Source organism: Plecotus auritus, assembly GCF_963455305.1.
Source record: "Plecotus auritus genome assembly, chromosome: 8".
Taxonomy (NCBI): domain Eukaryota; kingdom Metazoa; phylum Chordata; class Mammalia; order Chiroptera; family Vespertilionidae; genus Plecotus; species Plecotus auritus.
This window is the reverse complement of record NC_137782.1, coordinates 66,024,522-66,047,949: the sequence shown is the minus strand read 5'-3', so window position 1 is coordinate 66,047,949 and position 23,428 is coordinate 66,024,522. Positions and strand designations below refer to the sequence as shown.

At 42.2% G+C, this 23,428-nt stretch overlaps 1 protein-coding gene across 5 annotated transcripts in view; it reads right to left on the bottom strand.

Annotated features, from left to right (window-relative positions):
* LOC308256225 (KRAB domain-containing protein 5-like) overlaps positions 1 to 21,782 on the bottom strand; it is a 28,029-nt gene extending 6,247 nt beyond the window's left edge. The window contains exons 1-7 of one of the 5 annotated variants that reach the window (XM_080684317.1): positions 21,655 to 21,782; positions 20,159 to 20,214; positions 17,582 to 17,744; positions 10,966 to 11,098; positions 10,520 to 10,615; positions 4,086 to 4,159; positions 338 to 3,191 (exon numbers count right to left, since the gene is read on the bottom strand). In XM_080684317.1, coding sequence (XP_080540443.1) covers positions 2,172 to 3,191; positions 4,086 to 4,159; positions 10,520 to 10,615; positions 10,966 to 11,098; positions 17,582 to 17,596 — 1,338 coding nt within the window. In that variant the 5' untranslated portion in view covers positions 17,597 to 17,744; positions 20,159 to 20,214; positions 21,655 to 21,782 and the 3' untranslated portion in view covers positions 338 to 2,171. Of the gene's footprint in view, positions 1 to 337; positions 3,192 to 4,085; positions 4,160 to 10,519; positions 10,616 to 10,965; positions 11,099 to 17,581; positions 17,745 to 20,158; positions 20,341 to 21,654 lie in introns of those variants that run through there. The other 4 variants (XM_080684318.1, XM_080684316.1, XM_080684319.1 and 1 more) reach the window with 4 other exon arrangements.
* Between the last annotated feature and the right edge of the window lie 1,646 nt (positions 21,783 to 23,428).

The following is a 23,428-nucleotide window of genomic DNA, read 5'->3' as shown; positions in this document are numbered from 1 at the left end:
GGAGAATCTCAGAAGAGTCATCAGATCAGGGAGAAAAAAATCAGTGTAATGTAATAGTTGCTTCACATTATAAATCTGTAAGGTTTGTTAGTAAATCAGAAAATGTTTCAAAATAACCAATTTTAATCCATTATTTCCCTTTTCTTCTGAAGATATGAGTACACACATACACACAAACTTCCTCATTACTCCTCTTACTCCTAAATTACATTTTTATGTTACTATATTTACATACTGCATTCAGTGCAAAACAAAACATGTACAGCTGTTATAAAAACTCAGAAAAAGGCCATGCTATTCATATATGTATAAAGATATATATGTATACATTAAATATATATGATAAAATGTTCTGATAATGCAGAAATCCAAAAATTGGGCTTCTAATCATATTTTAGATATTTGTTAAATTAGCATTTGTTAAGGAAAGCCCACTAGTGCTGGATGGTGTCCAGCAGTTACTCAAAAGACCACAGGAAAATTGGAAATAAAAGTTTATAATTCATGGAGGAAGTATACAGAATGCCTGCAGGGGCTAACACAGGCAGGGTAAGACAGAATGCAGGAGGAGTGGCAGTACACAGAGTGTAGGCCTGTATTAGGATCATTATGTGGAGTGTCTTGGGGTTCTCGAGCTATGTCCAGATTGTTCAACTCAAAGCAAAATCAGCAAGGTTTGGCTAGCTCTTCAGAAATCTTACATAAGGGGCATACAAAATGAAGGCCCTGAGGTGCACAAAAGACTATTATTCACAAGGACTGCTGGAGAAGTCATATCAAAAATTTACGTTCACTTGTGACACTTGTGTCTGTGTGCACTAGGGGTTCATGGGAGTTCAGTTCAAAATGTTTTAGCTACACAAAATAAATGACAACACTGAAACACCACACATTTTTACATAAACCCTTAAATACAATCCCATAGATATTTTTTGTAACCATCATAATGTCCCAGCAGGTACAATGAATAAAAAGATAAATTACGGGTAAACTCTTTACACATTATTTAAGGTTTAAGGCCTGTGAGTAAATGATGTCACTCCACTGCATTACAAATTGTTACCCACAATGGTGAATAAGGTGGGAAACATTAACACTGATGGCATGTCAGCACCTCATTCATTACACACCACTGTTAACATATTAGAATTACTTCATCTTTATTAATGAACATATTAAGACCACACATAGTCTAAACAAAGCATTGCCAGCACACTGTATTGCCTTGGGTTGAAATACACATTATAAGCACTCAAAGAATCATGAAATGAATTAAGATATAAATCACATGAATACTTTTGTTTAAAAAAAAAATCAAAAATTCTGTTATACTAAAAAAGGATACAATGGAGGCAAATTACATTTGTCCTAACATTCATCCCCTTGATATTTTGATTTATACTAAAAAATCATGTAACTTTCCTTACTAGATTCTCTAATAAGTACTCAGATTTAAAGTCATATTTGAAAAGTGTTACTGACTTACTAGTTTCTAATGTGAATTCTCTGATATTTTATATTAATTTGCATTATCTACTTTCACACATTTTCTACTTCTTCAAGTCACTTTCACACACAAATTCTGTAGACTTTTCTGAAATGTGTCTTTGGAGGACAAGATTTTCATCACTTATTTCAAAGGCATTCTCTAATATTCAGGAAGACTCTGGGTCCAGGTAAAGGGTTTGCCACATTCTTTGAAGTTTCTCTCCAGTATGAATTCTCGTGTGTCGATTAAGATGTAAATGCTGAATATAGGCTATGCCGAACTTTATTATTTGTATGACTTCTTTTCGGTATGAATTCATTAAAGTTCAGTGAGCCTTGATAAATGATTAAAGGTTTTGACATTCTTTATGTTTCTATTGTTTCAGTCCAGCATGAAGATTATGATATTGACTAAAGTTTCAACACTGGTTAAAGGCATTACCACATTTTATGCACTTGTGAGGATTCTCTCTGGTATGAATTATCTGATATTTAATGAGGTTTGGGCAATGGTTGATGTTTTTTCCATATTCTTTAGATTGCTTCTATTCATCATGTATTCCCCAATATTGAATAGAGCTAGAGCAAGGTTAAAGGCTTTGTCATACTTCTCACATTTCTAAAGCTTATCATATATTTGGTAAGAATTATGCAGTGTAAAGACTTTGCCACATACTCAACCTTCATAAGCCTTCCCTCTGATGAATCCTTCGATGTCTAGAAAGGTGCGAAGACCATGTAAAGGCTTTGCCACATTCTTCACATATATAAGACTTCTGTCCTGAATGAATTCTCTGATGATGGGTAAGGGTTGAAGCCCGGCTAAATGCTTTGCCACATTCAATACATTTATAAGGCTTCTCTCCAGTATGAATTATCTGATGTTTCTTAAGGCTTCCATACTCATTAAAGGCTCTGCCACATTCTGTACATTTATAAGGCTTCTCTCCAGAATGAATTATCTGGTGTCGAACCAGATGTGAGCTCGACATAAATGCTTTGCCACATTCGCTACATTTATAAGGCTGCTCTGTAGAATGAATTACCTGATGTCGACGAAGATTCACCCTCAAGGTAAAGGTTTTGCCACATTCTCTACATTCATAAGGCTTTTCTCCAGAATGAGTTTTCTCATGTTTCTTAAGGCTTCCACACATGTTAAAGGCTTTGCCAACGTCTGTACATTTATAATGCTTCTCTGCAGTATGAATTACCTGATGTCGAATGAGACTTGATCTGTGGATAAAGGCTTTGCCACATTCTTTACATTTATAAGGCCTCTCTCCAGTATGAATTCTCTGATGTGAAATAACATTTGCCTGCCACTTAAAGGCTTTATCACATTGTTTACATTTGTAAGGCTTCTCTGCAGTATGGATTTCCTTATGTATATTTAACTTAGAAGACTGACTAAACACTTTCACATAGTGATTACACCGGAAAGACTCCTCCGGAGCATTTTTACGTTCAGTAAGATTTGATGATTGGTTGAAAGACTTGGCACATTCACGATATCTTTCTGTCTTCTCTACAGTATGAATATTCTGACATAAAACAATATTTGAGCTTTTATCACAGACTTTTGGACATTTATAATTGTTCTGTGGAAGGAGAGTTCCCTGATGGTTGCTAGAATTTGACCCTTGGTTAATGTCTTGCCGAGATTCATTGCATTGATTACTTCTCTCTTCATTATGTGAACTCTGGTAATCATGCAAGAGATAAAATCTTTTAATGAGGGCTCTAATATCATTGCACATATAAAGTTGTTTCCAATTACCTATTCTGATACCTATCTACATCCTCCTACATTTACAAAAAGTATACACTCTGAAACATAGGTGAATATTTCTCCATGAAAGAATAATGGAAACTTCTTTGAGGGATTTGCAAAACTAATTTATAATTTTTACCTCCATTTTAAAAAGACCTACTTTTTAGCAATATTTAACAATTTAATCAAATCCTACATTACATCATTCATAAAATGATTTCCACAATGAACTAGCTGACTTCTCTGGTATTTCAAATTTTACTTTAGGGAATATGCATTTATTTATTTATTTATTTATTTATTTATTTATTTATTTATTTACCTACCTATTTATTCACTTCTTTATTCACTTTAATCCTCACCTGAAGACATGATTATTGATATTTACAGAGAGTGAAACAGAGAGAGAGGAAAACAGAGAGTGAAGAGCATCGATCAATGGCCTCCTGCATGCAACCAGACCAGGAATCGCATCCACAACATTCATTATATAGGGCAAAACTCCAGCCAACTGTGCCACATTAACCACAGCAGAAAATATGTGTTTGTTTTTGTTGTTTTTTTTTTTTTTTTGGTCTTTACATTCAGAGAGACATTGCTCTGCCAACATAGCTGATGAAAAGTAGATATTTTCAAGATTTTTTTTCTCCAAGATGTTTTATATAGTTAATCTCCTTTAAGCAACAAGGATTTTATTAAGGGTAATTGCCCCACTTTAATTATATCCATCAGAACATCCTTTTTTTTTTCTTTTCATATTTCCTCACCCATTAAAAACTTTAGTTAAGTGTAAATTCTCAATGCCACATGTGGTAGATCTTACCTGTAGCATTTTCTGGAATGAATCTTCTACGTCTGACTTTGTAAACAAACCCTGGGTGACTTGAGAAGTCAGAGCTGAAATATAGCAAATTAAGTATGAAACACTACACGCAAGTAAATATTCTTTAAATTCTAATGTACAGAATTAACCTGTGTAAGAAGACCTCAGTGAGATGGCAGAATAGGAAGCACAACAACTTTCTTCCTCCATGGAGATGTTAACTGACCCAATTACCTTCTAAATTGCTTCAGAAGCCAGTTCAAAGACCACAATACTCACCAGAAAGCACAAAATAAAAAAGTCATTATCAAAGAGGAAAACAAGTTACCTACATTTGCCTACAACCTACTCACCCTTTGTGACATACTACAAAATAACTGTGGGATAACTCCCAATTCTCAGTTTCTTCTCAGGATAGAAATCAATGAGTGTACTATGTCTCCGTAGTCTGGATATTTTACAACTGTCTGAGGAACTTGTTTCTCTTTTGAATGACACAGATTTAAAGGAAATGTTAATATACTGTGAATGCATTATGGTACTACTAAGAAGGTAAGAGAGTAATTGTTCAAACACCAGAGAGACTGCAATGCTGAAGAAAGACATCCAAAATGGGAAAATGGGAAATACACACGCACGTGCGCGTGTGCTTCTGGTCAAGATAGCAGCAAACAAAAGCCCTGGTCCAAACGGATTCACAGGGGAGTTTTACCAAATATTCAAAGAAGAACTGACACCTGTACTTAAACTACTCCAAAAAATTCAAGAGGTAGGATCACTTCCAAACTCTTTCTATAAGGCCACCATCACCCTAATTCCAAACCCACATAAAGACATGACAAAGAAAGAGAACTACAGACCAATATCCCTGATGGACATAGATGCTAAAATCCTCAACAAAATTTTAGCAACCCGGATCCAGCAATACATTAAAAAGATCATTCATCATGACCAAGTGGGATTTATTCCAGGAATGCAAGTCTGGTACAATATTTGGAAATCAATAAATGTGATACAGCACATAAACAGATTACAAGACAAAAATCACATGATCATATCAATTGATGCAAAAAAAGCATTCAACAAAATCCAACCTTTTTTGATAAAAACTCAGCAAAGTGGGAATAGAGGGAACATATCTCCAAATAATAAAGGCCATATATGACAAACTGACAGCCAACATCATACTCAATAGGCAAAAAATAAAAACATTTCCCTTAAGAACCGAAAGAAGACAGGGATGCCCTCTTTCACCACTCTTGTTCAACATAGTTCTGGAAGTCCTGGCCACAGTGATCAGACAAGAAGAAATAAAAGGCATTCAAACTGGAAAAGAGGAAGTAAAACTCTCATTATTCGCAGTTGACATGATACTTTACATAGAGAACCCTAAAGACTCCATCAAAAAACTACTAGATTTAATAAATGAATTCAAAAACATAGCAGGATACAAATTTAACATGCAAAAATCTATTTCACTTTAATAAACCAATAGTGAACTCTCAGAAAGAGAAACTAAAATAACAATCCCATTTACCATTGCAACAAAAAAATTAAGATACTTAGGAATAAACTTAACCAAGGAGGTAAAAGACCTGTACTTGAAAAACTACAGGACATTGAAAAAAGAGGTAGAGGAAGATATAAAAAAGTGGAAGAATATACCATGTTCATCGACTGGTAGAATCAACATCATTAAAATATCCATACTATACAAACAATCTGCAGATTCAATGCAATCCCTATTAAAATACCAAGGGCATATTTCACAGACCTAGAACCAACACTCCAAAAATTAAATGGAACCAAAAAGACCCTGAAGTGCTGCAGTAATCTTGAGAAAGAAGAAAAAAGTTGGAGGAATCACAATACCAGATATCAAGTTATACTACACAGCCATTGTACTCAAAACACCCTGATACTGGCACAAATCACCTCACACCAGTCAGAATGGCTATCATCAACAAATCAACCAATGACAAGTGATGGCAGGTCGTGGAGAAAAGGGAACCCTATTACACTGCTGGTAGGAATGCAGACTGGTGCAGCCACTGTGGAAAACAGTATGCAGTGAGTTTCCTCAAAAATTAAAAATGGAACTCCCATTGGACCCAGTCATTCCACTTCTAGGAATATATCCTAAGAAACCTGAAACACTCATCAGAAAGAACATGCACTCTTATACTCATAGCAGTGCAATTTACAATAGCTAAGACTTAAAAACAGCCTAAGTGCCCATCACCAGATGAGTGGATAAAAAAACTATGGTACATTTATACAATGGAATACCACGAGGTAATAAAAAAGAAAGAACTCTTACCATTTGCAACAGCATGGTTGAACCTGGAGAGTATTATGCTGAATGAAATAATCCAGTCAGAGAAAGTTAAGTACCACATGATTTCACTCATATGTGGAATCTAATGAACCAAATAAACTAATGATCAAAAATAGAAGCAGCCCTAACCGGTTTGGCTCAGTGGATAGAGCGTCGGCCTGCAGACTGAAGGGTCCCAGGTTCGATTCCGGTCAAGGGCATGTACCTTGGTTGTGGGAACATCCCCAGTAGGGGGTGTGCAGGAGACAGCTGATCAATGTTTCTCTCTCATTGATGTTTCTAGCTCTCTATCCCTCTTCCTTCCTCTCTGTAAAAAATCAATAGAATATATTAAAAAAAAAAAATAGACCCAGAGTCATAGAAGCATAAACAGACTTTTGAACCCAGAAGGAAGGCAGGGTAGGGTGGATAGGAAGAGATCAACCAATGAACTTGTATGTATATATGCATAACCTGTGGGCACAGACAGTGGGGTGGTGAGGGCTAGTGGGGGAGGATGGGAGTGAGCTGGAAGAGGTTAATGGGGGAAAAAGGAGAACCTATGTAATACTTTCAAAAAGAAAAAGAAAAAAAATATGGAAGTGTAGGTAATTTTGGCACTGGCTTCCTCCCACAACCACATAAAATATACAACTAAACCATAACTCAGAAATGCCAGAGACCTGACTGAAGTTTTAAAACTAAGGATATAAAGAAGAACCTTCATTGAGACTGGTACCAGGGGCAAAGTCACAGAATGGGTTGGTCCCATGTTGAAAAAAATCATGAGATATATTTCCTATGCAGAGGTCATGTCTGAGGAGTGAACAGTCCCAGGCCACCAACCCAGGGTTCCAAAGCAGAGCAGAGATGTGACCATTACTATGGCTTAAAAACTAGCAGTGATTGTGGCTGAGTGAGTCAGAGAGCTGATGGAGACCCAGGCAGTTCCTCTTAAAGGGCTCATGCTCAGACTTACTCAGACTCATGCCTTCTGAGAGCTATGGATGCAGCTCGAAAGGCACGAGGGACATACAGGGAGGAACTGAAATGTCTTGCAAAAGGGAGAGAGCAGGAGGAGGATCTTTCTCCCAGACATGAGTTCTGATAGAAGCCATTGTTCCTTTTCTGAGACATTCCCTGTGAATGGCTATCAGATAGGGGCCATAGCTGAGTCTCCATCGACCTGTTACAGACTTTTCACCCCACCCTGAAGATTTCCTGACTACCCGCCCCATCAGCTTGTGGGGCGACCCAAACTATTTCCACTGGCTTTTCCTTACAAACAGCCTGAATTGGCTTATGCTTCAGTCTTTACTACAGTATGTCAGATAAGCATCAGCTGGCCCTAGTGTGCCCTATACCATTTGCTAAGTAGCCCCAGACCAAAAACTGTATAATGTCTATTCATTGCGGTGTACACCTGAAACTAATACTGTATTTGCAACTATAATTGAAAAATAGAAAATGAATGAAACACACACACACACACACACACACACACACACACACACACACACCAATTACACTTTCTATAATAGGTTTGACAGGCCATTAAAAATCTACCACAGCCGAAACCGGTTTGGCTCAGTGGATAGAGCGTCGGCCTGCGGACTCAAGGGTCCCGGGTTCGATTCCAGTCAGGGGCATGTACCTTGGTTGCAGGCACATCCCCAGTGGGAGGTGTGCAGGAGGCAGCTGATCGATGTTTCTCTCTCATCGATGTTTCTAGCTCTCTATCCCTCTCCCTTCCTCTCTGTAAAATATCAATGAAATATATTTTTTAAAAAAAATCTACCACAGTGGGGGAAAAAGGAGACATATGTAATACTTTAAACAATAAAGAATTTAAATTAAAAAATATATATATGGGCTATACAGGCAAAAAAAAAAATCTACCACGAAGAGGTACACCAAGAGTGTCCACCTCAGGTGATTGGGGAGGCTGAGCCACTGGGCCCTATAGGTCACCTCCCACACAAAGCCACTCCATCAACACAGGGAAGCAGCCAAAATGCTGAGACAAAGAAAGAAAGGGAGGAAAGCAAACTACTGGATATAGAGTTCAAAACCACAATTATAAGATTACTCAAGAATCTTCTAGAAACCGCCGAGAAACTTAGTGAGACCTCTGAGGAACTTAGTGAGACCTTCAAGGATCTTAATGAGAATGCCAAAAAAATGGAAAAGGACCAGTCAGAAATTAAGCATACACTGTCTGAAATAAAGAATAATATATAGAAATCCAACAGTAGACTAGAGGTCCCCAATAATCAAACCAAAGATTTGAAATATGAGGAAGCAAAAAACACCCAACCAGAAAAGCAGAAAGAAAAAAGAATCCAAAAATATGAAGATAGTGTAAGGAGCCTCTGGGACAACTTCAAGCATACCAACATCCGAATTATGGGGGTGCCAGAAGAAGAGAGAGAGCAAGATATTGAAAACCTATTTGAAGAAATAATGACAGAAAACTTTACCTACCTGGTGAAAGAAAGAGACTTACAAGTCCAGGAAGTGCAGAGAACCCCAAACAAAAGGAATCCAAAGAGGACCACACCAAGACACATCATAATTAAAATGCCAAGGGCAAAAGACAAAGAGAGAATCTTGACAGCAGTAAGAGAAAAACCGTTAGTTACCTATAAGGGAGTACCCATACAACGGTCAGCTGATTTCTCAACAGAAACTATGCAGGCCGGAAGGGAGTGGCAAGAAATATTCAAAGTGATGAACAGCAAGAACCTACAATCAAGATTACTCTACCCAGCAAAGCTATCATTCAGAGTTGAAGGTCAGATAAAGAGCTTCACAGACAAGAAAAAGCTAAAGGAGTTCATCACCACCAAACCAGGATTATATGAAATGCTGAAGGGTATTCTTTAAGAAAAGGAAGAAGAAGAAAAAGGTAAAGATAAAAATTATGAACAACAAAGTGACAACAAATACATATCTATCAATAAGTGAATCTAAAAATCAAGTGAATAAAAAATCTGATGAACAGAATAAACTGGTAAATATAACAGAATCAGGGGCATAGAAAGGGAGTGGACTGACAATTCTCGGGGGGGAGGGGGAGAAGGGGATGTGAGGGGTGCGAGAAGAGATTGGACAAAAATCTTACACTTATGGATGAGGGCAGTGGCGGGGGGTAAGGACATGGGGTGGGGTGGGAACGGGGTGGAGGGGAGCTATGGGGGGGAAAAAGAGGAACATCTGTAATCTGAACAATAAAGATTTGTTTAAAAAAAAAAAATCTACCACAGCTGACAGGTAGGCATGGCTCAGTGGTTGAGCTTTGACCTATGAACCAGGAGATCAGGTTTGATTCCCTGGGGCAGCATGTAGAAGGCAGCTCATCAATGATTCTCTCTCATCATGAAGTTTCTATCTCTCTCCCTCTTCCTTCCTCTCTGAAATAAATAAAAATATATTTAAAATAGTAAACACTACCGAACAAAAACAATCTACCACAGCTAATTATTTGTGTTCTCTTGTACAAAGTAATTTCATAAAGAATGTGCAGCTTCTAATGATCTTAAATAGCAGCAAAAGTTCACAAGGCTTACGAAGAAACAGTCCAACCACAGGAACAAAATAAACCTCCATATATTGGCCCTAAGTTAACTAACATCTGTTAATTACCTGACAAAGATCTCAAATAAACCAACATAAAGGGGAAATATTGCAAAATCTAGAAAACATAAAAAACTAAATATTAGCATCAAAACTATGCATGGGAAAAATAAAGTGCGACAAAAAGCGTAAGAAAAAAGACATATATTGGGAGCTGAAGAACACAGTACCTGAATTTAAATATACAATAGAACTATCAGCAACAGACTTGATCAAACAGAAGGAGAAAGAAGACAACTTGGACACCTATCTCTAGTGTTCCTGGTTTGTGAGAACTAAATTCTAGTATCTAAACTGCTTCCCTCACAAATTAATTACATGAGACATAAAAGATTAAAAAGAAATATACCTCACCCAAATATACACTCTCAAAAATATTTTCCATTGAAGCCAAGCTTCCCAAACTATAGTTTAAGGTCTGGATTCCTCTGTCAACCTGGGCCTCTCATCTGGGTCATCTGCTTCCTTCATTCCCACCTACCTGGGTGGATGGATACTGTTCTTTTTCTCTTAAACTTCCAGGGCTCCTTCATGTGCTCCAAAAAGGTGACCAGGTCTGGCTTAGACACAGCAAGACCTGTTTGTAAGAAAAAGGAACAGGAATTTTAAAGGAGATTTTCCAATTTCAAATATATACTGAGCTCAAGTGAGAAGACAGGACATTGTAGAATATCAGAATAGTCTAGAAAAAGTTTCCCCAAAATATTATTTTCTGATATCACCTTTACCATATCAGAGACTACATTTAAAGTTTTCAGAACCTGATTTCCACTTGCAAGTATACCAGCAGAACCCCAATTTCTTTTCTTAATAACATGGATCTGAAACTCTATCATAAAAAGCAGAAGCTACAAGAAGACACTGTACTAATGAAGGAAACAAAACCTTGCAGGTGGAGGAGAAATTCTGGAAGGAAGTGGTCCTCACCCAGGAATACCAGGTTCCTGTAGTTCTGTAACATCACGTCCATGTACAGTTTCCGCTGAGCTGGGTCCAGGCACGCCCACTCCTCCTGAGAGAATTCTATGGCCACATCACTGAAGGTCAACTGTCCCTGAAACTAAAAGAAAAAATAAACAAACATTACTCAAGAGACCATGGGCAGAGGTCATAATGTCACCCAATAAGAAAAGTCCTATTGAACTTTTGTTTTTGGTTTTTGTTAATCCTCAACCTAGGATATTTTTCCATTGATTTTTAGAGACAGTGGAAGGGAGAGGGAGAGACAAAGAGAAACACATGGATGGATTGTCTGTAGCATGTGGCTGACCCAGGGCCTGGGATCAAGCCTGCAACCAAGGTATGTGCCCTTGACTAGAATCAAACCAGAAACCCTTCAGTCTACAGCAGGCGTGGGCAAACTACGGCCCAAGGGCCGGATCCGGCCCATTCAGCTGTTCTATCCGGCCCGCGGAGCCGAAAGAGCAGAGGGTTCTCTTGCTCTCCCTTCCTCTCCTTTACTTTGAATTTATATTAGTTCACACAAACATTCCATCCATGCTTTTGTTCCAGCCCTCCGGTCCAGTTTAAGAACCCATTGTGGCCCTCGAGTCAAAAAGTTTGCCCAACCCTGGTCTACAGTCTAGAGCTCTATCCACTGAGCCAAACTGGCTAGTGCTGAACTGATTTTGAGCCAGGGAAGTATCCTGAGTTATCCAATAACATGACTTTGACACTAATATTCTCTAATGCATTTTGAGAAAGAAGGATGGCATATGATCCACAAAACCAAAGTTGAAGCTTTACTTTTCTAGAAGACAAATTTTAAACATAGCCCAGCCGTCATGGCTCAGTGGTGAGCATCAATCTATGAACCACAAGGTCATGGTTCAATTCCCGGTCAGGGCACATGCCCAGGTTGCAAGCTTGATTCCTGGGGTGGGGCATGCAGGAGGCAGCCAATCAATGATTCTCACTCATCATTGATTTTCTATCTCTATCATCCTTTCCCATCCTCTCTAAAATCAACAAAAATGTTTTAAAAAATAATAATCCTAATATATAAAAACCCTGGGTCGTAATGACCGGTAACAACCAAGGCTTGACCAACCAGAAGTCAGTCCTGCAGTCAGCACTGACTGCTGAGGGGGCTGCAAATCAGGGCCAGAGAGAGGCCTGAAGAGAGAAGCAAGGACTGATCCATTGCCTCTGTGGCAGCTTTTGATCAGCACTTGCCTCTCTCTTTCTCTCCCAGTTTGGCCAGCAGCTGCACCTCCTTTTCTCTTCAAACCTCCACCGGGGCTGATCAGCCCCACCTTTCTGATCAGGCCCCATTGATAGGCCCAGAGATGCTGACTGGCATCGGAACCAACCAATCAGAACCTAATGTGGTTGCTGTGAAGAACCAATGGCTGCCTAGGAGGCAGAGCTTTTGACACTGACTGGCATAGAAACTGACCAATCAGAACCAAATTGGCCAGCAGAGAAGGGCAGTTGGGGGCAGCCAGGCTGGGAGGAAGGGCAGTTGGGGGAGAGATCAGGCCAGCAGAGGAAGGCCATTGGGAGCGAGATCAGGCCGGCAGGGGAGGGCAGTTAGGGGCGATCAGGCAGAGGCAGTTAGGGGCAACCAGGCCAGCAGGGGAGAGCAGTTAGGGGTGATCAGGCTGGCAGGCAGAAGCAGTTAGGGGCGATCAGGCAGGCAGGCAGGTGAGCAGTTAGGAGCCAGCAGTCCCAGATTGCAAGAGGGATGTCCGACTGCTGGTTTAGGCCTGATCCCTGTGGGATTGAGCAGGGATCAGGCCTAAACCAGCAGTCAGACATCCCCTAAGGGGTCCCCAATAGGAGAGGGTGAAGGCTGGGCTGAGGGAAACCCCCCTCTGTGCACAAATTCCATGCACCGGGCCTCTAGTAATAAATAAAGGCATCAACACAGGCATATTCATTTTTGAGTGCTTTGTTTGAAACATAGAGGATCAAGTGTACCAGTATATATTTGTTAGGTGGAGAAGTCATTCTGAGTGACAACTATAAAGTACTTGTAAAATTTTAAGGATTCCTGGGGTGGGGCCTGAGTTTCCACATGTTTAACTAACTCATGTATGACTATGGATAACAATGTGTCTGGTTCATGTGCTTCATTTTACATAGCACAGAAGAAAACACAGGAAAACAATTCATATACAAGACTTGGAACAGTTTTATGGAATTTACAAATCTCATTGATTAGTAAGCCTAACAGCCACAGTCCTTCTTTAATATATTGTTCTAACAGTTTTATACATATTAACCTCAAAAGTAATCAAAGAACAATATTATTCTTCCTTTTTCAAAAAATAAGTTTTTGTTGATTAGAGAGAGTGAAAGGTGGAGAGATAGAAACATCGATGAGCTGACTCATGCATGCCCCCTACCAAGGATTGAATCAGCAGCCCAGGCATGTGCCCTTACTGGGAACTGAAGCAGTGACCTCTCATGGTCACCACTCAACCAACTGAGCCATGGCAATTGTTCCTTTTTTATGAGAAAATTTTGTAAAACATCCAGCAATTGGTAGAGCCTGGGTGTTATTCCAAACTTTACCTGGAATTTGTCAGAAAGAACAAAGACCAACTCACAGACACAACCCTCATGAATGTACACAGCTGTTGTAATTGTAAAGAATAGAAACAAGAAAGTAAGAAAGAAGAGCTCAACGTTAGCATTTTCTGCAAAAACCAAGACATACAAATGGAAATAATGTACACACTGAATGCAATACAAAATAAAATTTTCATGTCAACAAATTACCCTGAAATAAAATCAAGTTTATTAGTTGGTTAGGTTCAGTGGCTAGAGCAGGGGTGGGCAAACTTTTTGACTCGAGGGCCACAATGGGTTCTCAAACTGGACCGGAGGGCCGGAACAAAAGCATGGATGGAGTGTTTGTGTGAACTAATATAAATTCAAAGTAAACATCATTACATAAAAGGGTACGGTCTTTTTTTTTTTTTATTTCAATAGTTTTATTCATTTCAAACATTTTAACAAGAAGAATGTAAACACTAATTATTATAATTTGAAACTTCAAAAAATGGAGGAATCATAGCACAGTAACATACCTTATATTGAAGATGGCAAAGGCAAAATAAAATTGCCTAACAAAGGAAAGGTACAAAAGCCTTTCAAATTAAACTTAAATATAATAAAATAATTTAAAACTAAAACAAATAGAAAAGAACAAAATGTGTAAACGGTAAATTAAACATTTTCTTTAGTGCAACTTCCAAATTATGCCCGGGACGTAGATGTAGATGGCAATGTAGACTGGGTTGAAAGGTTTTTGGTCTTTAAAACATCAACTTCAGTGGGAACAGTGTTGTTGGTCTCCTTTTTAGCTAATGCTCTGATACTGTGCTCTCCAGGGGCGTGTCTCCCTACATCACCACGATAATGTGTCTACCATTCCCAGGGTGATGTCGGGGGACTCGTCCGTGGGCATTACAAGGAGCCTCTGGAAGATTGAGAGGTTGTTCCTTCTACTGAATGGGCGGATATAAATCCGCCCACTCAGAAGAAGGAGCTGCGGCCCTGTTTCCCAGCGTTGCCATGTTAACACTGCTGCTGGTGAAGGAGCCGAGGGGAGAGCAAGAGAACCCTCCGCTCTTTCGGCTCCGCGGGCCGGATAGAACAGCCCAACGGGCGGGATCCGGCCTGCGAGCCGTAGTTTGCCCACGGCTGGGCTAGAGTGTCAACCTGTGGACTGATGCCTGGGTTGCAGGCTTGATCCCCAGAAGAGGGTGTGCAGGAGGCAGCAGATTCATGATTCTCTCTCATCATTGATGTTTCTACCTCTCTCCCTCTCCCTTCCTCTCTAAAATCAGTAAATATATATTTTTTAAAAATTTAACTCTGTAGTTCAGAAATTTGGCAGAGAACACCTCCACCAAGTAAAAATCAGATGCAAAGGAAATCACATCAGGGGACTAAAGCACAGGAAAGGACACATCACTAACATCATGTTATACAGATTTCAATCCACATATACCTCCCAGACTCTGTAAATCGAACAGTGCATTTAAAGCAATGTTCCCAATGTAGGGCAATTTGATATTAAGAGGGGCAATTCAAGAATGAGTTAACAATAAATTTTTTGCATTTCTTATGGTCCTAGGGGCCTCATATAGAATATATGAATATATATTGTGACATATTTATACATTTCAGTTATCTATTATGTTTTGAAACTTTATTTGCTATTTTTTTCATATCACTTCATATTAGTATTTTTAACAATGCCTTAGTGATTTCTTCCTCAGTATTTCAACTGTCCTTTCATTCTTTTATTTTTTCTCTTTCATGGATGCCATGTTCTTTGGATGCTTGTTTAGACCAAGTTAATGGCCTCTTAGGCTTCCTCCACGAGAATAGAAGTTCACTTTTTGAATAATAAGAATTATATGTCACAGGAGGGGTATCAGGATTTTAGAGATGCTTAGGTGGGTCATGGTCAAAAAAAGTTTGGAAACCACTGATTTCAAGAGTAATTCTTTCTGTCCGGCTAGTGTGGCTGTGGTTGAGTGTCGACCTATGAACCATTAGGTCACAGTTCGATTCCTGCTTAGGAATCCCCAGTGTGGGGGTCATGCAAGAGACAGCCCATCAATGATTCTCTCTCACCATTGTTTCTATCTCTCTCTCCCTCTCTCTTCCTCTCTCAAATCAATAATAATATATATATTTTTTAAAAAGTAATTTCTTCTTATCAACATTGCGAGCAAGTCTCTTGTAACGATTTTTCTTTCAGAACCATCTGATCTAGTTGGGGCCTGGATAAATGTGCATTGTCTCAATCCTGTTCTACAGAGCAGATGCTGCAGCTGTACAAAGTCTGAAACCTACATTTCCCATCTACACTTCACACCTCATCTCTATAGGGATCTTGGATATCAATGCCTTCCCATGTTGGTCTGTCACACACAAATGTTTTCAAAAGTTGAAGGTAGGGGTTCAAAACAAGGCACCCTAAGATGTGCTTTAACGGTAGGTACATTATGTTGAGCTGAAGGCACCAAGACCCTGTGGGCTCAAGAGAAGCTTCTGCTCTCCCCCAGAACTGCCTAGAAGAATTTAAATTAGGAGCCTATCCCATGATAAGTGTTAAAACCAATAATGACTTTTTGCCTATCTAGGTGGTAGGCAAACTAATACTTGCTGAACATGTGATCTCTGGTCAAAGATCTTCTGAAGTTTCAAAGTGCATTACCTCATCCCAGGCTCAGAAAGTCTCATATACCAAATTTCCCTTTCAGTCTCTGAACCTCTCTTGCATGTGGGGTCTCTGACTCTGTCATGTGTGCGGAGCTCCCGTACATATCACCTCTATCTGATTAGGCCAGCTGAGAGAGCCTTGAAGGTAGAAGAAAGTATCTTCCTCCCACACAATGGCCATTAACTTATGGTGAGATTCCTATGGGGGACCTGGATGGACACAACAGACAGACAGCTGTGGACAAAAACCCAGAGGTAGCTGACTTTATCTCCCTCCTAAAGGCCTGTTTCCTTGCAGATGTTGAAACTGCTGACGAACTTGAGCAGTTGATGAAGGCTTGACTGCCACATGAACTTCCTGGGGTGGCTCTAGTGAACTACCTGCCATCTTTCCCTCACAGGGCAGGCACTACCAGGTAACCCAATTGGACAAGCAAGTAACCACCAGCAGGCCTTTTCAAACCACCCTCCTACTGTGTCTCAAGCTTGTTAGGGCCGCCAAGCAGAGCCAGCCCCTGAGTCAGCTCAAAGGACCTTCCTTTCTTCTGTGTCATCTCCCTTATCCTTTATTTTTTTAAAAAAATATATATATTTTATTGATTTTTTTACAGAGAGGAAGGGAGAGAGATAACAGTTAGAAACATCGATGAGAGAGAAACATCCATCAGCTGCCTCCTGCACACCCCCTACTGGGGATGTGCCCGCAACCAAGGTACGTGACCTTGACCGGAATCGAACCTGGGACCTTTCAGTCCTCAGGCTGATGCTCTATCCACTGAGCCAAACCATTTATCCCTTATCCTTTAGCAAAAGCCTAAGAAAATATGCCCAGAAATTTCTCTGATAGCTACTCTTGAATTCTATCTTGGAGAACCCAAAACCCCAAATGACAGTAACGTTTTAAAGATGGAACTTGGGCCCTGCCATTCTCAGTGGTTAGAGCATCTGCCCCAGACAGAAGGGATCAGGTTAGATTCCAGGTTAAGGGCACTTACCTCGGTGGCAGGTTCCCCAACACCAATAGGGATGCATGTGGGAGGCAACCAGTCCACATGTTTCTTTCAAGTAGATGTTTCTCTCTGTCTCCCCCTCCTTATTCCCTTCCACTCTCTCTAGAAATCAGTGTGTGTGTGTGTGTGTGGCAGGGGGAGGGTTGGCAGAGAATATATCCTATGGTGACGATTAAAAAAAGAAAAAAAGGAAACTTGGACAGCCATAAGAAAAAAAAGTTAGTAGTTGAAAACAAACTCCCTTTGGCAGGATCATCAGAAATAAAGAAGCAAAGGTCTGCGCCACTACATCCATGAACTGTAGAAGGAAAAGCAGACACATAATTGAGCCAAGACAGCGCGTTTACCTGAGAAGAGGCCATATTGTCTCTTCCTCCTCCTGCTCTGGGTTGTTTTCTCAGGCAACTTTATGTTGACCAATGACACCTGCATCTTGAGGATATGCCGTGCTGCCACCACACTCACAGGCAGAAGGACTTGAAATGCTGAAAAATGTCACACTCCCCTGCCCTTTGTCACAGGAGAGATTAAGAAACAATGAGCCCTAGCCGGTTTGGCTCGGTGGATAGAGCATTGGTCTGCGGACTGAAGGGTCCCAGATTTGATTCTGGCCAAGGGCACGTCCCTGGGTTGCAGGCTCGATCCCCAGTAGGGGGCGTGCACAAGGCAGCTGATCAATGATCCTCTCTCATCATTGATGTTTCTATCTCTCTCTCCCTCTCCCTTCCTCTCTGAAATTAATACAAATATAAAGGGGAAAAAAGAAACAATGAGATGCTACATGAAGACCAAACTGTCAGTTTTCCTTCCTGTCTTCCCTTGCTCTCTGATCACACAAATGTGCACAATTTCCAACCCAGCAATGAGAATGTGGGCTGCACTTCTTTTCCTCCCAAATTCAAAAGAGAACCCTGTTACCTCCCCTGGACCAAAGCCTGCTCTCAACTCTCATAAATGCACCGGGGCAGATAGCTCTTCTGATAAATACTAGCCTCGTTTTGAATCCAAATGACCCAACCCACCTGAGATCTGAGTAGTGTGAGGGGTTGGGGCAGGAACATCTAGACTGCAGATTCCCAGGGTGGATTCCTAGAGGTGGGGTTGTCCTTGAATGGGCATGGCCAGATCCTTGGATACTGTGCAGATGCACCAGGGGAGAAGAAACCGATGTGGTGGCAACAGGGTTGCCCTCAGTATCCTTTCCAAACTACCCTGTCCCCAGTTCTTCGCTCAGTCCCCTCCCATAGGACACATGTACAACAGGACAACATACTCTCTGATGCCGTCCACAGGTGCATCGAGCCTCAAACCCTAAGGGACCAGGAGCAGAAAAGTGTTTCCATCACAGCTTTGTTTGAAAATGAACTAAAGGAGCATAGTCTAGAAGACTGTCACTATATGAGATTGTGAAAGGGCAGAGACTCCATTTTGTGCTAGGCCCTTCATCCTGTCCCCAGAATAAACCTCCCTTCCGGGAAAGACCACAAGAGAGCAGCTAGGCCCAAATTGGGCTATACCGTAGCATGCTCCTTCACCCATCAGGAGGTAGCAGGGCATAGCTCAGATCCAGGAAGGTGTTAATCATTTCCTGCCCTTTGTGCCTTAAGAACCTGCTGTAAAGCCCTGGTGTAAGTCCCTGCTGTAAAACCCTGGAATAAAACCCTGACCTGGAACTGACCAATCGGGGTCAGCCAACTCAGGGGACCCTCCCCCTGCCCCAGACCTCAATAAAACCTTTGTCCTGTTGAAGCTCTCTCTCTCTCTCCACCTCCCCGCTGCGCTGGTGGGTATGTGTGGGACTGAGCTCGAGCTAGCTCGAATAAATGCTCTTTGTTTTTGCATCGGACTCGGCTCCCTGGTGGTCTTTGGGGATCAGGAAATCTGGGCATAACAATTGCTCATAAGCCATTCATGTTCACTTTCTCCAATTAACCCCCAAATACAAAGCAGCTTACGTTCCCTCTTTTATCCTAAGCCCTTCTTTCATTTCACTGTCCCCAGCTTTAATAAACATACTCTCAAAGCCACCTGGGCTCCTGTTGTGAAATCTTTCCTACACGAAGCCAAGAACCCACACACTACCCGTGGCCCAGACCCCGACCGGTACGATTGGGACACGCGGTGTTTTTCTAGCCTAAACCCCGCCTCCCGGGAAGGTGTGCCCTTCCTTGGCATCTGGCCTTTTAGTTACTAAATGGAGAGTTGGGGGGACTCTCCGAAAGGAAGGGGGGCGGTGACTGTAGATTCCCAGGCCAAGGAGGAATCCAGGCCTTAACAGGCCTAGAGAGTCGGGAGGCTGAAGGAGGGGCGCAGAGGGTTTGAGTCCATCTCCCAAGACTTTAAATGGCCTGGGGTGGGAAGGCTCCCCCGTGGAAGGTTTTAGGCAGGAAAACTAAGCGCGGGCGGGCGGTGTGCAGTGGCCCCAAGAAGGAAAGTCCACAGGCAGGGCCGACGCAGAAAGAGTTTAACCAGAAACTAACGCGGAAACCTCAACGCAAAAGTGAAACAGGAATTTTGGGGGGTGAAAAAGACAGGTTTTAGGAAATTTTAGAAATTAAGGGGACCATGGATGCAGTAACCAGACTAGGGGAATAGTGACCAATCAGAGGGGATAGCAAAGCACCAGGATCTGCAGCTTTATAAGCCATAGGGAAAAAGGACTCAGTGGGACCCTTTCCCCCTCCCCACGTAGGAGTCCGTTCTATGGGACTCTTTCCCTCTCCCCACGTGGGAGTCTGTACTTGGTCTTCAATAAATCTCCACCGTTGCTATACCACTTTCTGTCCATGGATTCACTCTTCGATCCAGCGGACAAAGAATCTGGATTCCAGACCAGGGGAACAACACGTGTTCCCATCCAAAAATTCCGTTTCAAAAGCAAAGCCCTAAGGGTTCCAAACCTTTCACGGGGACACGAGACTTACCGCCCTTGGAGACGCGGGTTTGGGGATTTCAAGGTCCGTGGCGTCCCAGGATTCATCTGTATAGGACATTGGGTGGCGATGCTCAGGTTTAAAAGAGAAAGACCAAAAATCGCAGTTACCTCCCCTCTGCCTTAGCCGCTTCCGGGAGTGCAAGACACTGGATGTGCGCGCCTGGAGGCACCGGGGACAGGGGCGTGGCCGGACCCTGCAGGCGACCGACTGGGCTCCAAGCGGCCAGGGAGGTGGAGACCCGGGGTGGGAGGGGCGGGCGGGTGGGGCGTGAGCATGAGCAGGAGGGGAGCCGTCCTACCCCGAAAGGCGCACCCAGGAGAGGGGAGGGCGAGGCTGCGCCTGGGGCGGGGGGTTGGGATGGGGGGGTGGGCGAACTGGCTTGGCCTCAGCAAAAGTGGTGCAGCCCCTGGGAGAGTGCCGCAGGGCGGGTGGAAGACTGTGGCAGGGTCGGGAAAAGAATGTGGCGGAACTGGGCCCAGAGCCGCCTGATGGCAGGAGGGTGGAGCCGAGCCCCCAGAATGTTGGCCAGGGTCAGCTCCGCCGGGGATTATGGCTGGGCCCGGGCTCCAGTCCCGGGTCTGAGTTTGTATTTGCTGATTTCTCAATTTGCTCCATTTCTTTTGTGCCCTGTGAAGCAGGGCTATTTCCTGCCCATTTTAAGTCGATGTTTGAAACAGTGTAATGTAACATTGAGAGTCCGGTGGGCCACTTACGTTGAAAGTTAAATTGTAAAAAAAAAAAAAAAAAAAAAAAAAAAAAAAAGCCCTAACCGGTTTGGCTCAGTGGATAGAGCGTTGGCCTGCAGACTGAAGGGTTCCAGGTTCGATTCCGGTCATGGGTATGTACCTTGGTTGCGGGCACATCCCTGGTAGTGAAAGACCCCTGTAAGACCCCCAAAGGGACCCTTACTCTAGCTCACGGATCGGCGGCAACCCCAATCATCCGCAGGAGGCGTCACTTGATGCAAACAGCAAGAGGCTTTATTCCAGCGCGCTGGGGCTCAACTCCTGACTCACGCGAGCGAGGAGTCGAACCCCGAGCAGACAGTCTTACAAGTATATATAGGCAAAAACTATACATCGGGGGTTACACATGTGAGGGGGAAGAGAGGACAAAGCCGCCAGGAAATTCCAACAGGGCTCGTTAATAACATGTTTAATGACAGGGCCTAAGTTTTCAGTCAACAGTCCCATCCTGTAATCTCCTGTCCTGCTTTTCTTATCTATCAGAGCACTATTTGCTTTATCTGCTCTTAACTCAGTGCTGTTTTCCTGGGACAGGTCCAAGGGTCTTGTTCCCACCACCGGCGAAGGGAGAAGACCTTGGAGTTTTAAGATAAAACGGACAGCTGTAAGAAAACTTTACTCTTTCAGTTAGGGTTTGCTTTTTTCCTGAAGCTCCATTTTCCATTGTTGCTTTTTAATCTCTGGAGTTAAGAAGTTCAGGATTTGCCCCGATAAGATAAAGTAAACAAAATTCTTTACCTTTCACCCCCAGAGGGAGACCCTCACTCTGTCCCACGGATCTACGGCGACCCCAATCAACAGCAGGAGGCGTCACTTGATGCAAACAGCAAGAGGCTTTATTCCAGTGTGCTGGGGCTCAACTCATAGCTCATGCAGGAGCAGAGGAGTCCAGCCCCCAGCAGAAAATCTTACAAGCATATATAGGCGAAATCACACATCAGAGGGGTTACACACGGAGGGGGAGGAGGGGAACAAAGCCCCTGGGGAATTCCCAAAGGGGAACTGGGCTCGTTAATAACATGTTTCATGACAGGGCTTATGCTTAGTCAACAGTCCCATCTGGTAATCTCATATCCTGTTTTTCTTAACTGTCAGAGCACTGTTTGCTCTGTTTGCTCCTTGCACGGGGTTGTTTCCTGGAGCAGTTTTAAGGGTTATGTTCCCATCACTGGCGGGGGACCTTGGGGAGTTGAGATAAAACAGACAGCTTTAAAAAAACTTTTATTCTTTCAGTAGGGAGTATGCAGGAGGCAGCTGATCGATGTTTTTCTCTCATCAATGTTTCTGATTCTCTATCCCTCTCTCGTCCTCTCTGTAAAAATCCATAAAATATACTTTTTTAAAAAAAGAAAGAAAAAGTTAAATTGTCTTTGTTTTAACAGGCTGATAATAGATGTACTCAAAACTGCTAGTGTGAAGTGGTGGACATGCCTGCGCATCTTGGCACAGATGCCAGCTGAACTCCAGCTCTGGATTCTGGGAACCTTGACTTCCATAGTGAGTTGTGGTGAACAATAATTGGATGGAGGAACCATCCAAATAAGCAATTTCATGAAGCAAGGAGTCTGCAGGAGATGCAAATTTGAATGTAAAATTCAAAATTCTACTTTTGTGAAACAAGCCATCACAGACCGACATCTATCAGAACACCATTTCCACTCCTATTCCCCACTCACCCTGTGCTGACTGGTTCTCAGCTGCAGAGAATTTTATAAGGACACGACCTGGAGGGATGAAGCGTGTGATCATTTAGGTCACCATCTGTGAGAAGAAACAAGTCATCTTTTCTGTCAAAAAGCATTTTAGACAGCTGCCACTTTGGACTGCGTAACTTGGCAGCTGCCGTGTTGGCCACAGAAGTAAAGATGTTTGCTTTGCTGCCTAGCTCCCGAGTGTGTTTTGTGTTCTACCAGACCCCTGAATTAGGGGGCTCGCCTTATTTCTACCACCATCCATGGTTTTTGTGTTGTTTTCTTAAAACACAGCAACAACTTGTACAAAATAGATATAAATTGTATTGTACTTTACATATTCGGCACTTGAGGGGAATGATAAACTCAAATACCTTTGCTGAGATAGACTTTTGTGATATCATAATTCATTTGTCATTGACTTTTCTGTATATAATACTGAGAAAGAAAATCGGGGGGCAACTTTGGGGGCTTACATCTAGTTAAATAGTAATTTTACAAGCCCCATTCTAACTGACTTAGGTGGAGCTACAAAGCCCACCCCAAGTGGCCCACCACAAGAAGATATATATATCAAAACCTCCCCATATTGTCAGTTCAGGCTTTGGATCAAAGTCCCCTGAACTAGCAGCACTGCAAAATAAAGGCTTTACTTTCCTGATTCCTCTGGGTGCCGCCTATTGTTCTCTTGGGCCATTTGCCACAACATTCTTGGTTCCCTGACCCAGGAAGCGTCGGCTGGGCTGGCTTTTGGGGCCACCACTGATGAGACCGGACTCCAGGGCACTCGTTCTGGTCTCTGAGACCCTGGGAGGACGCCA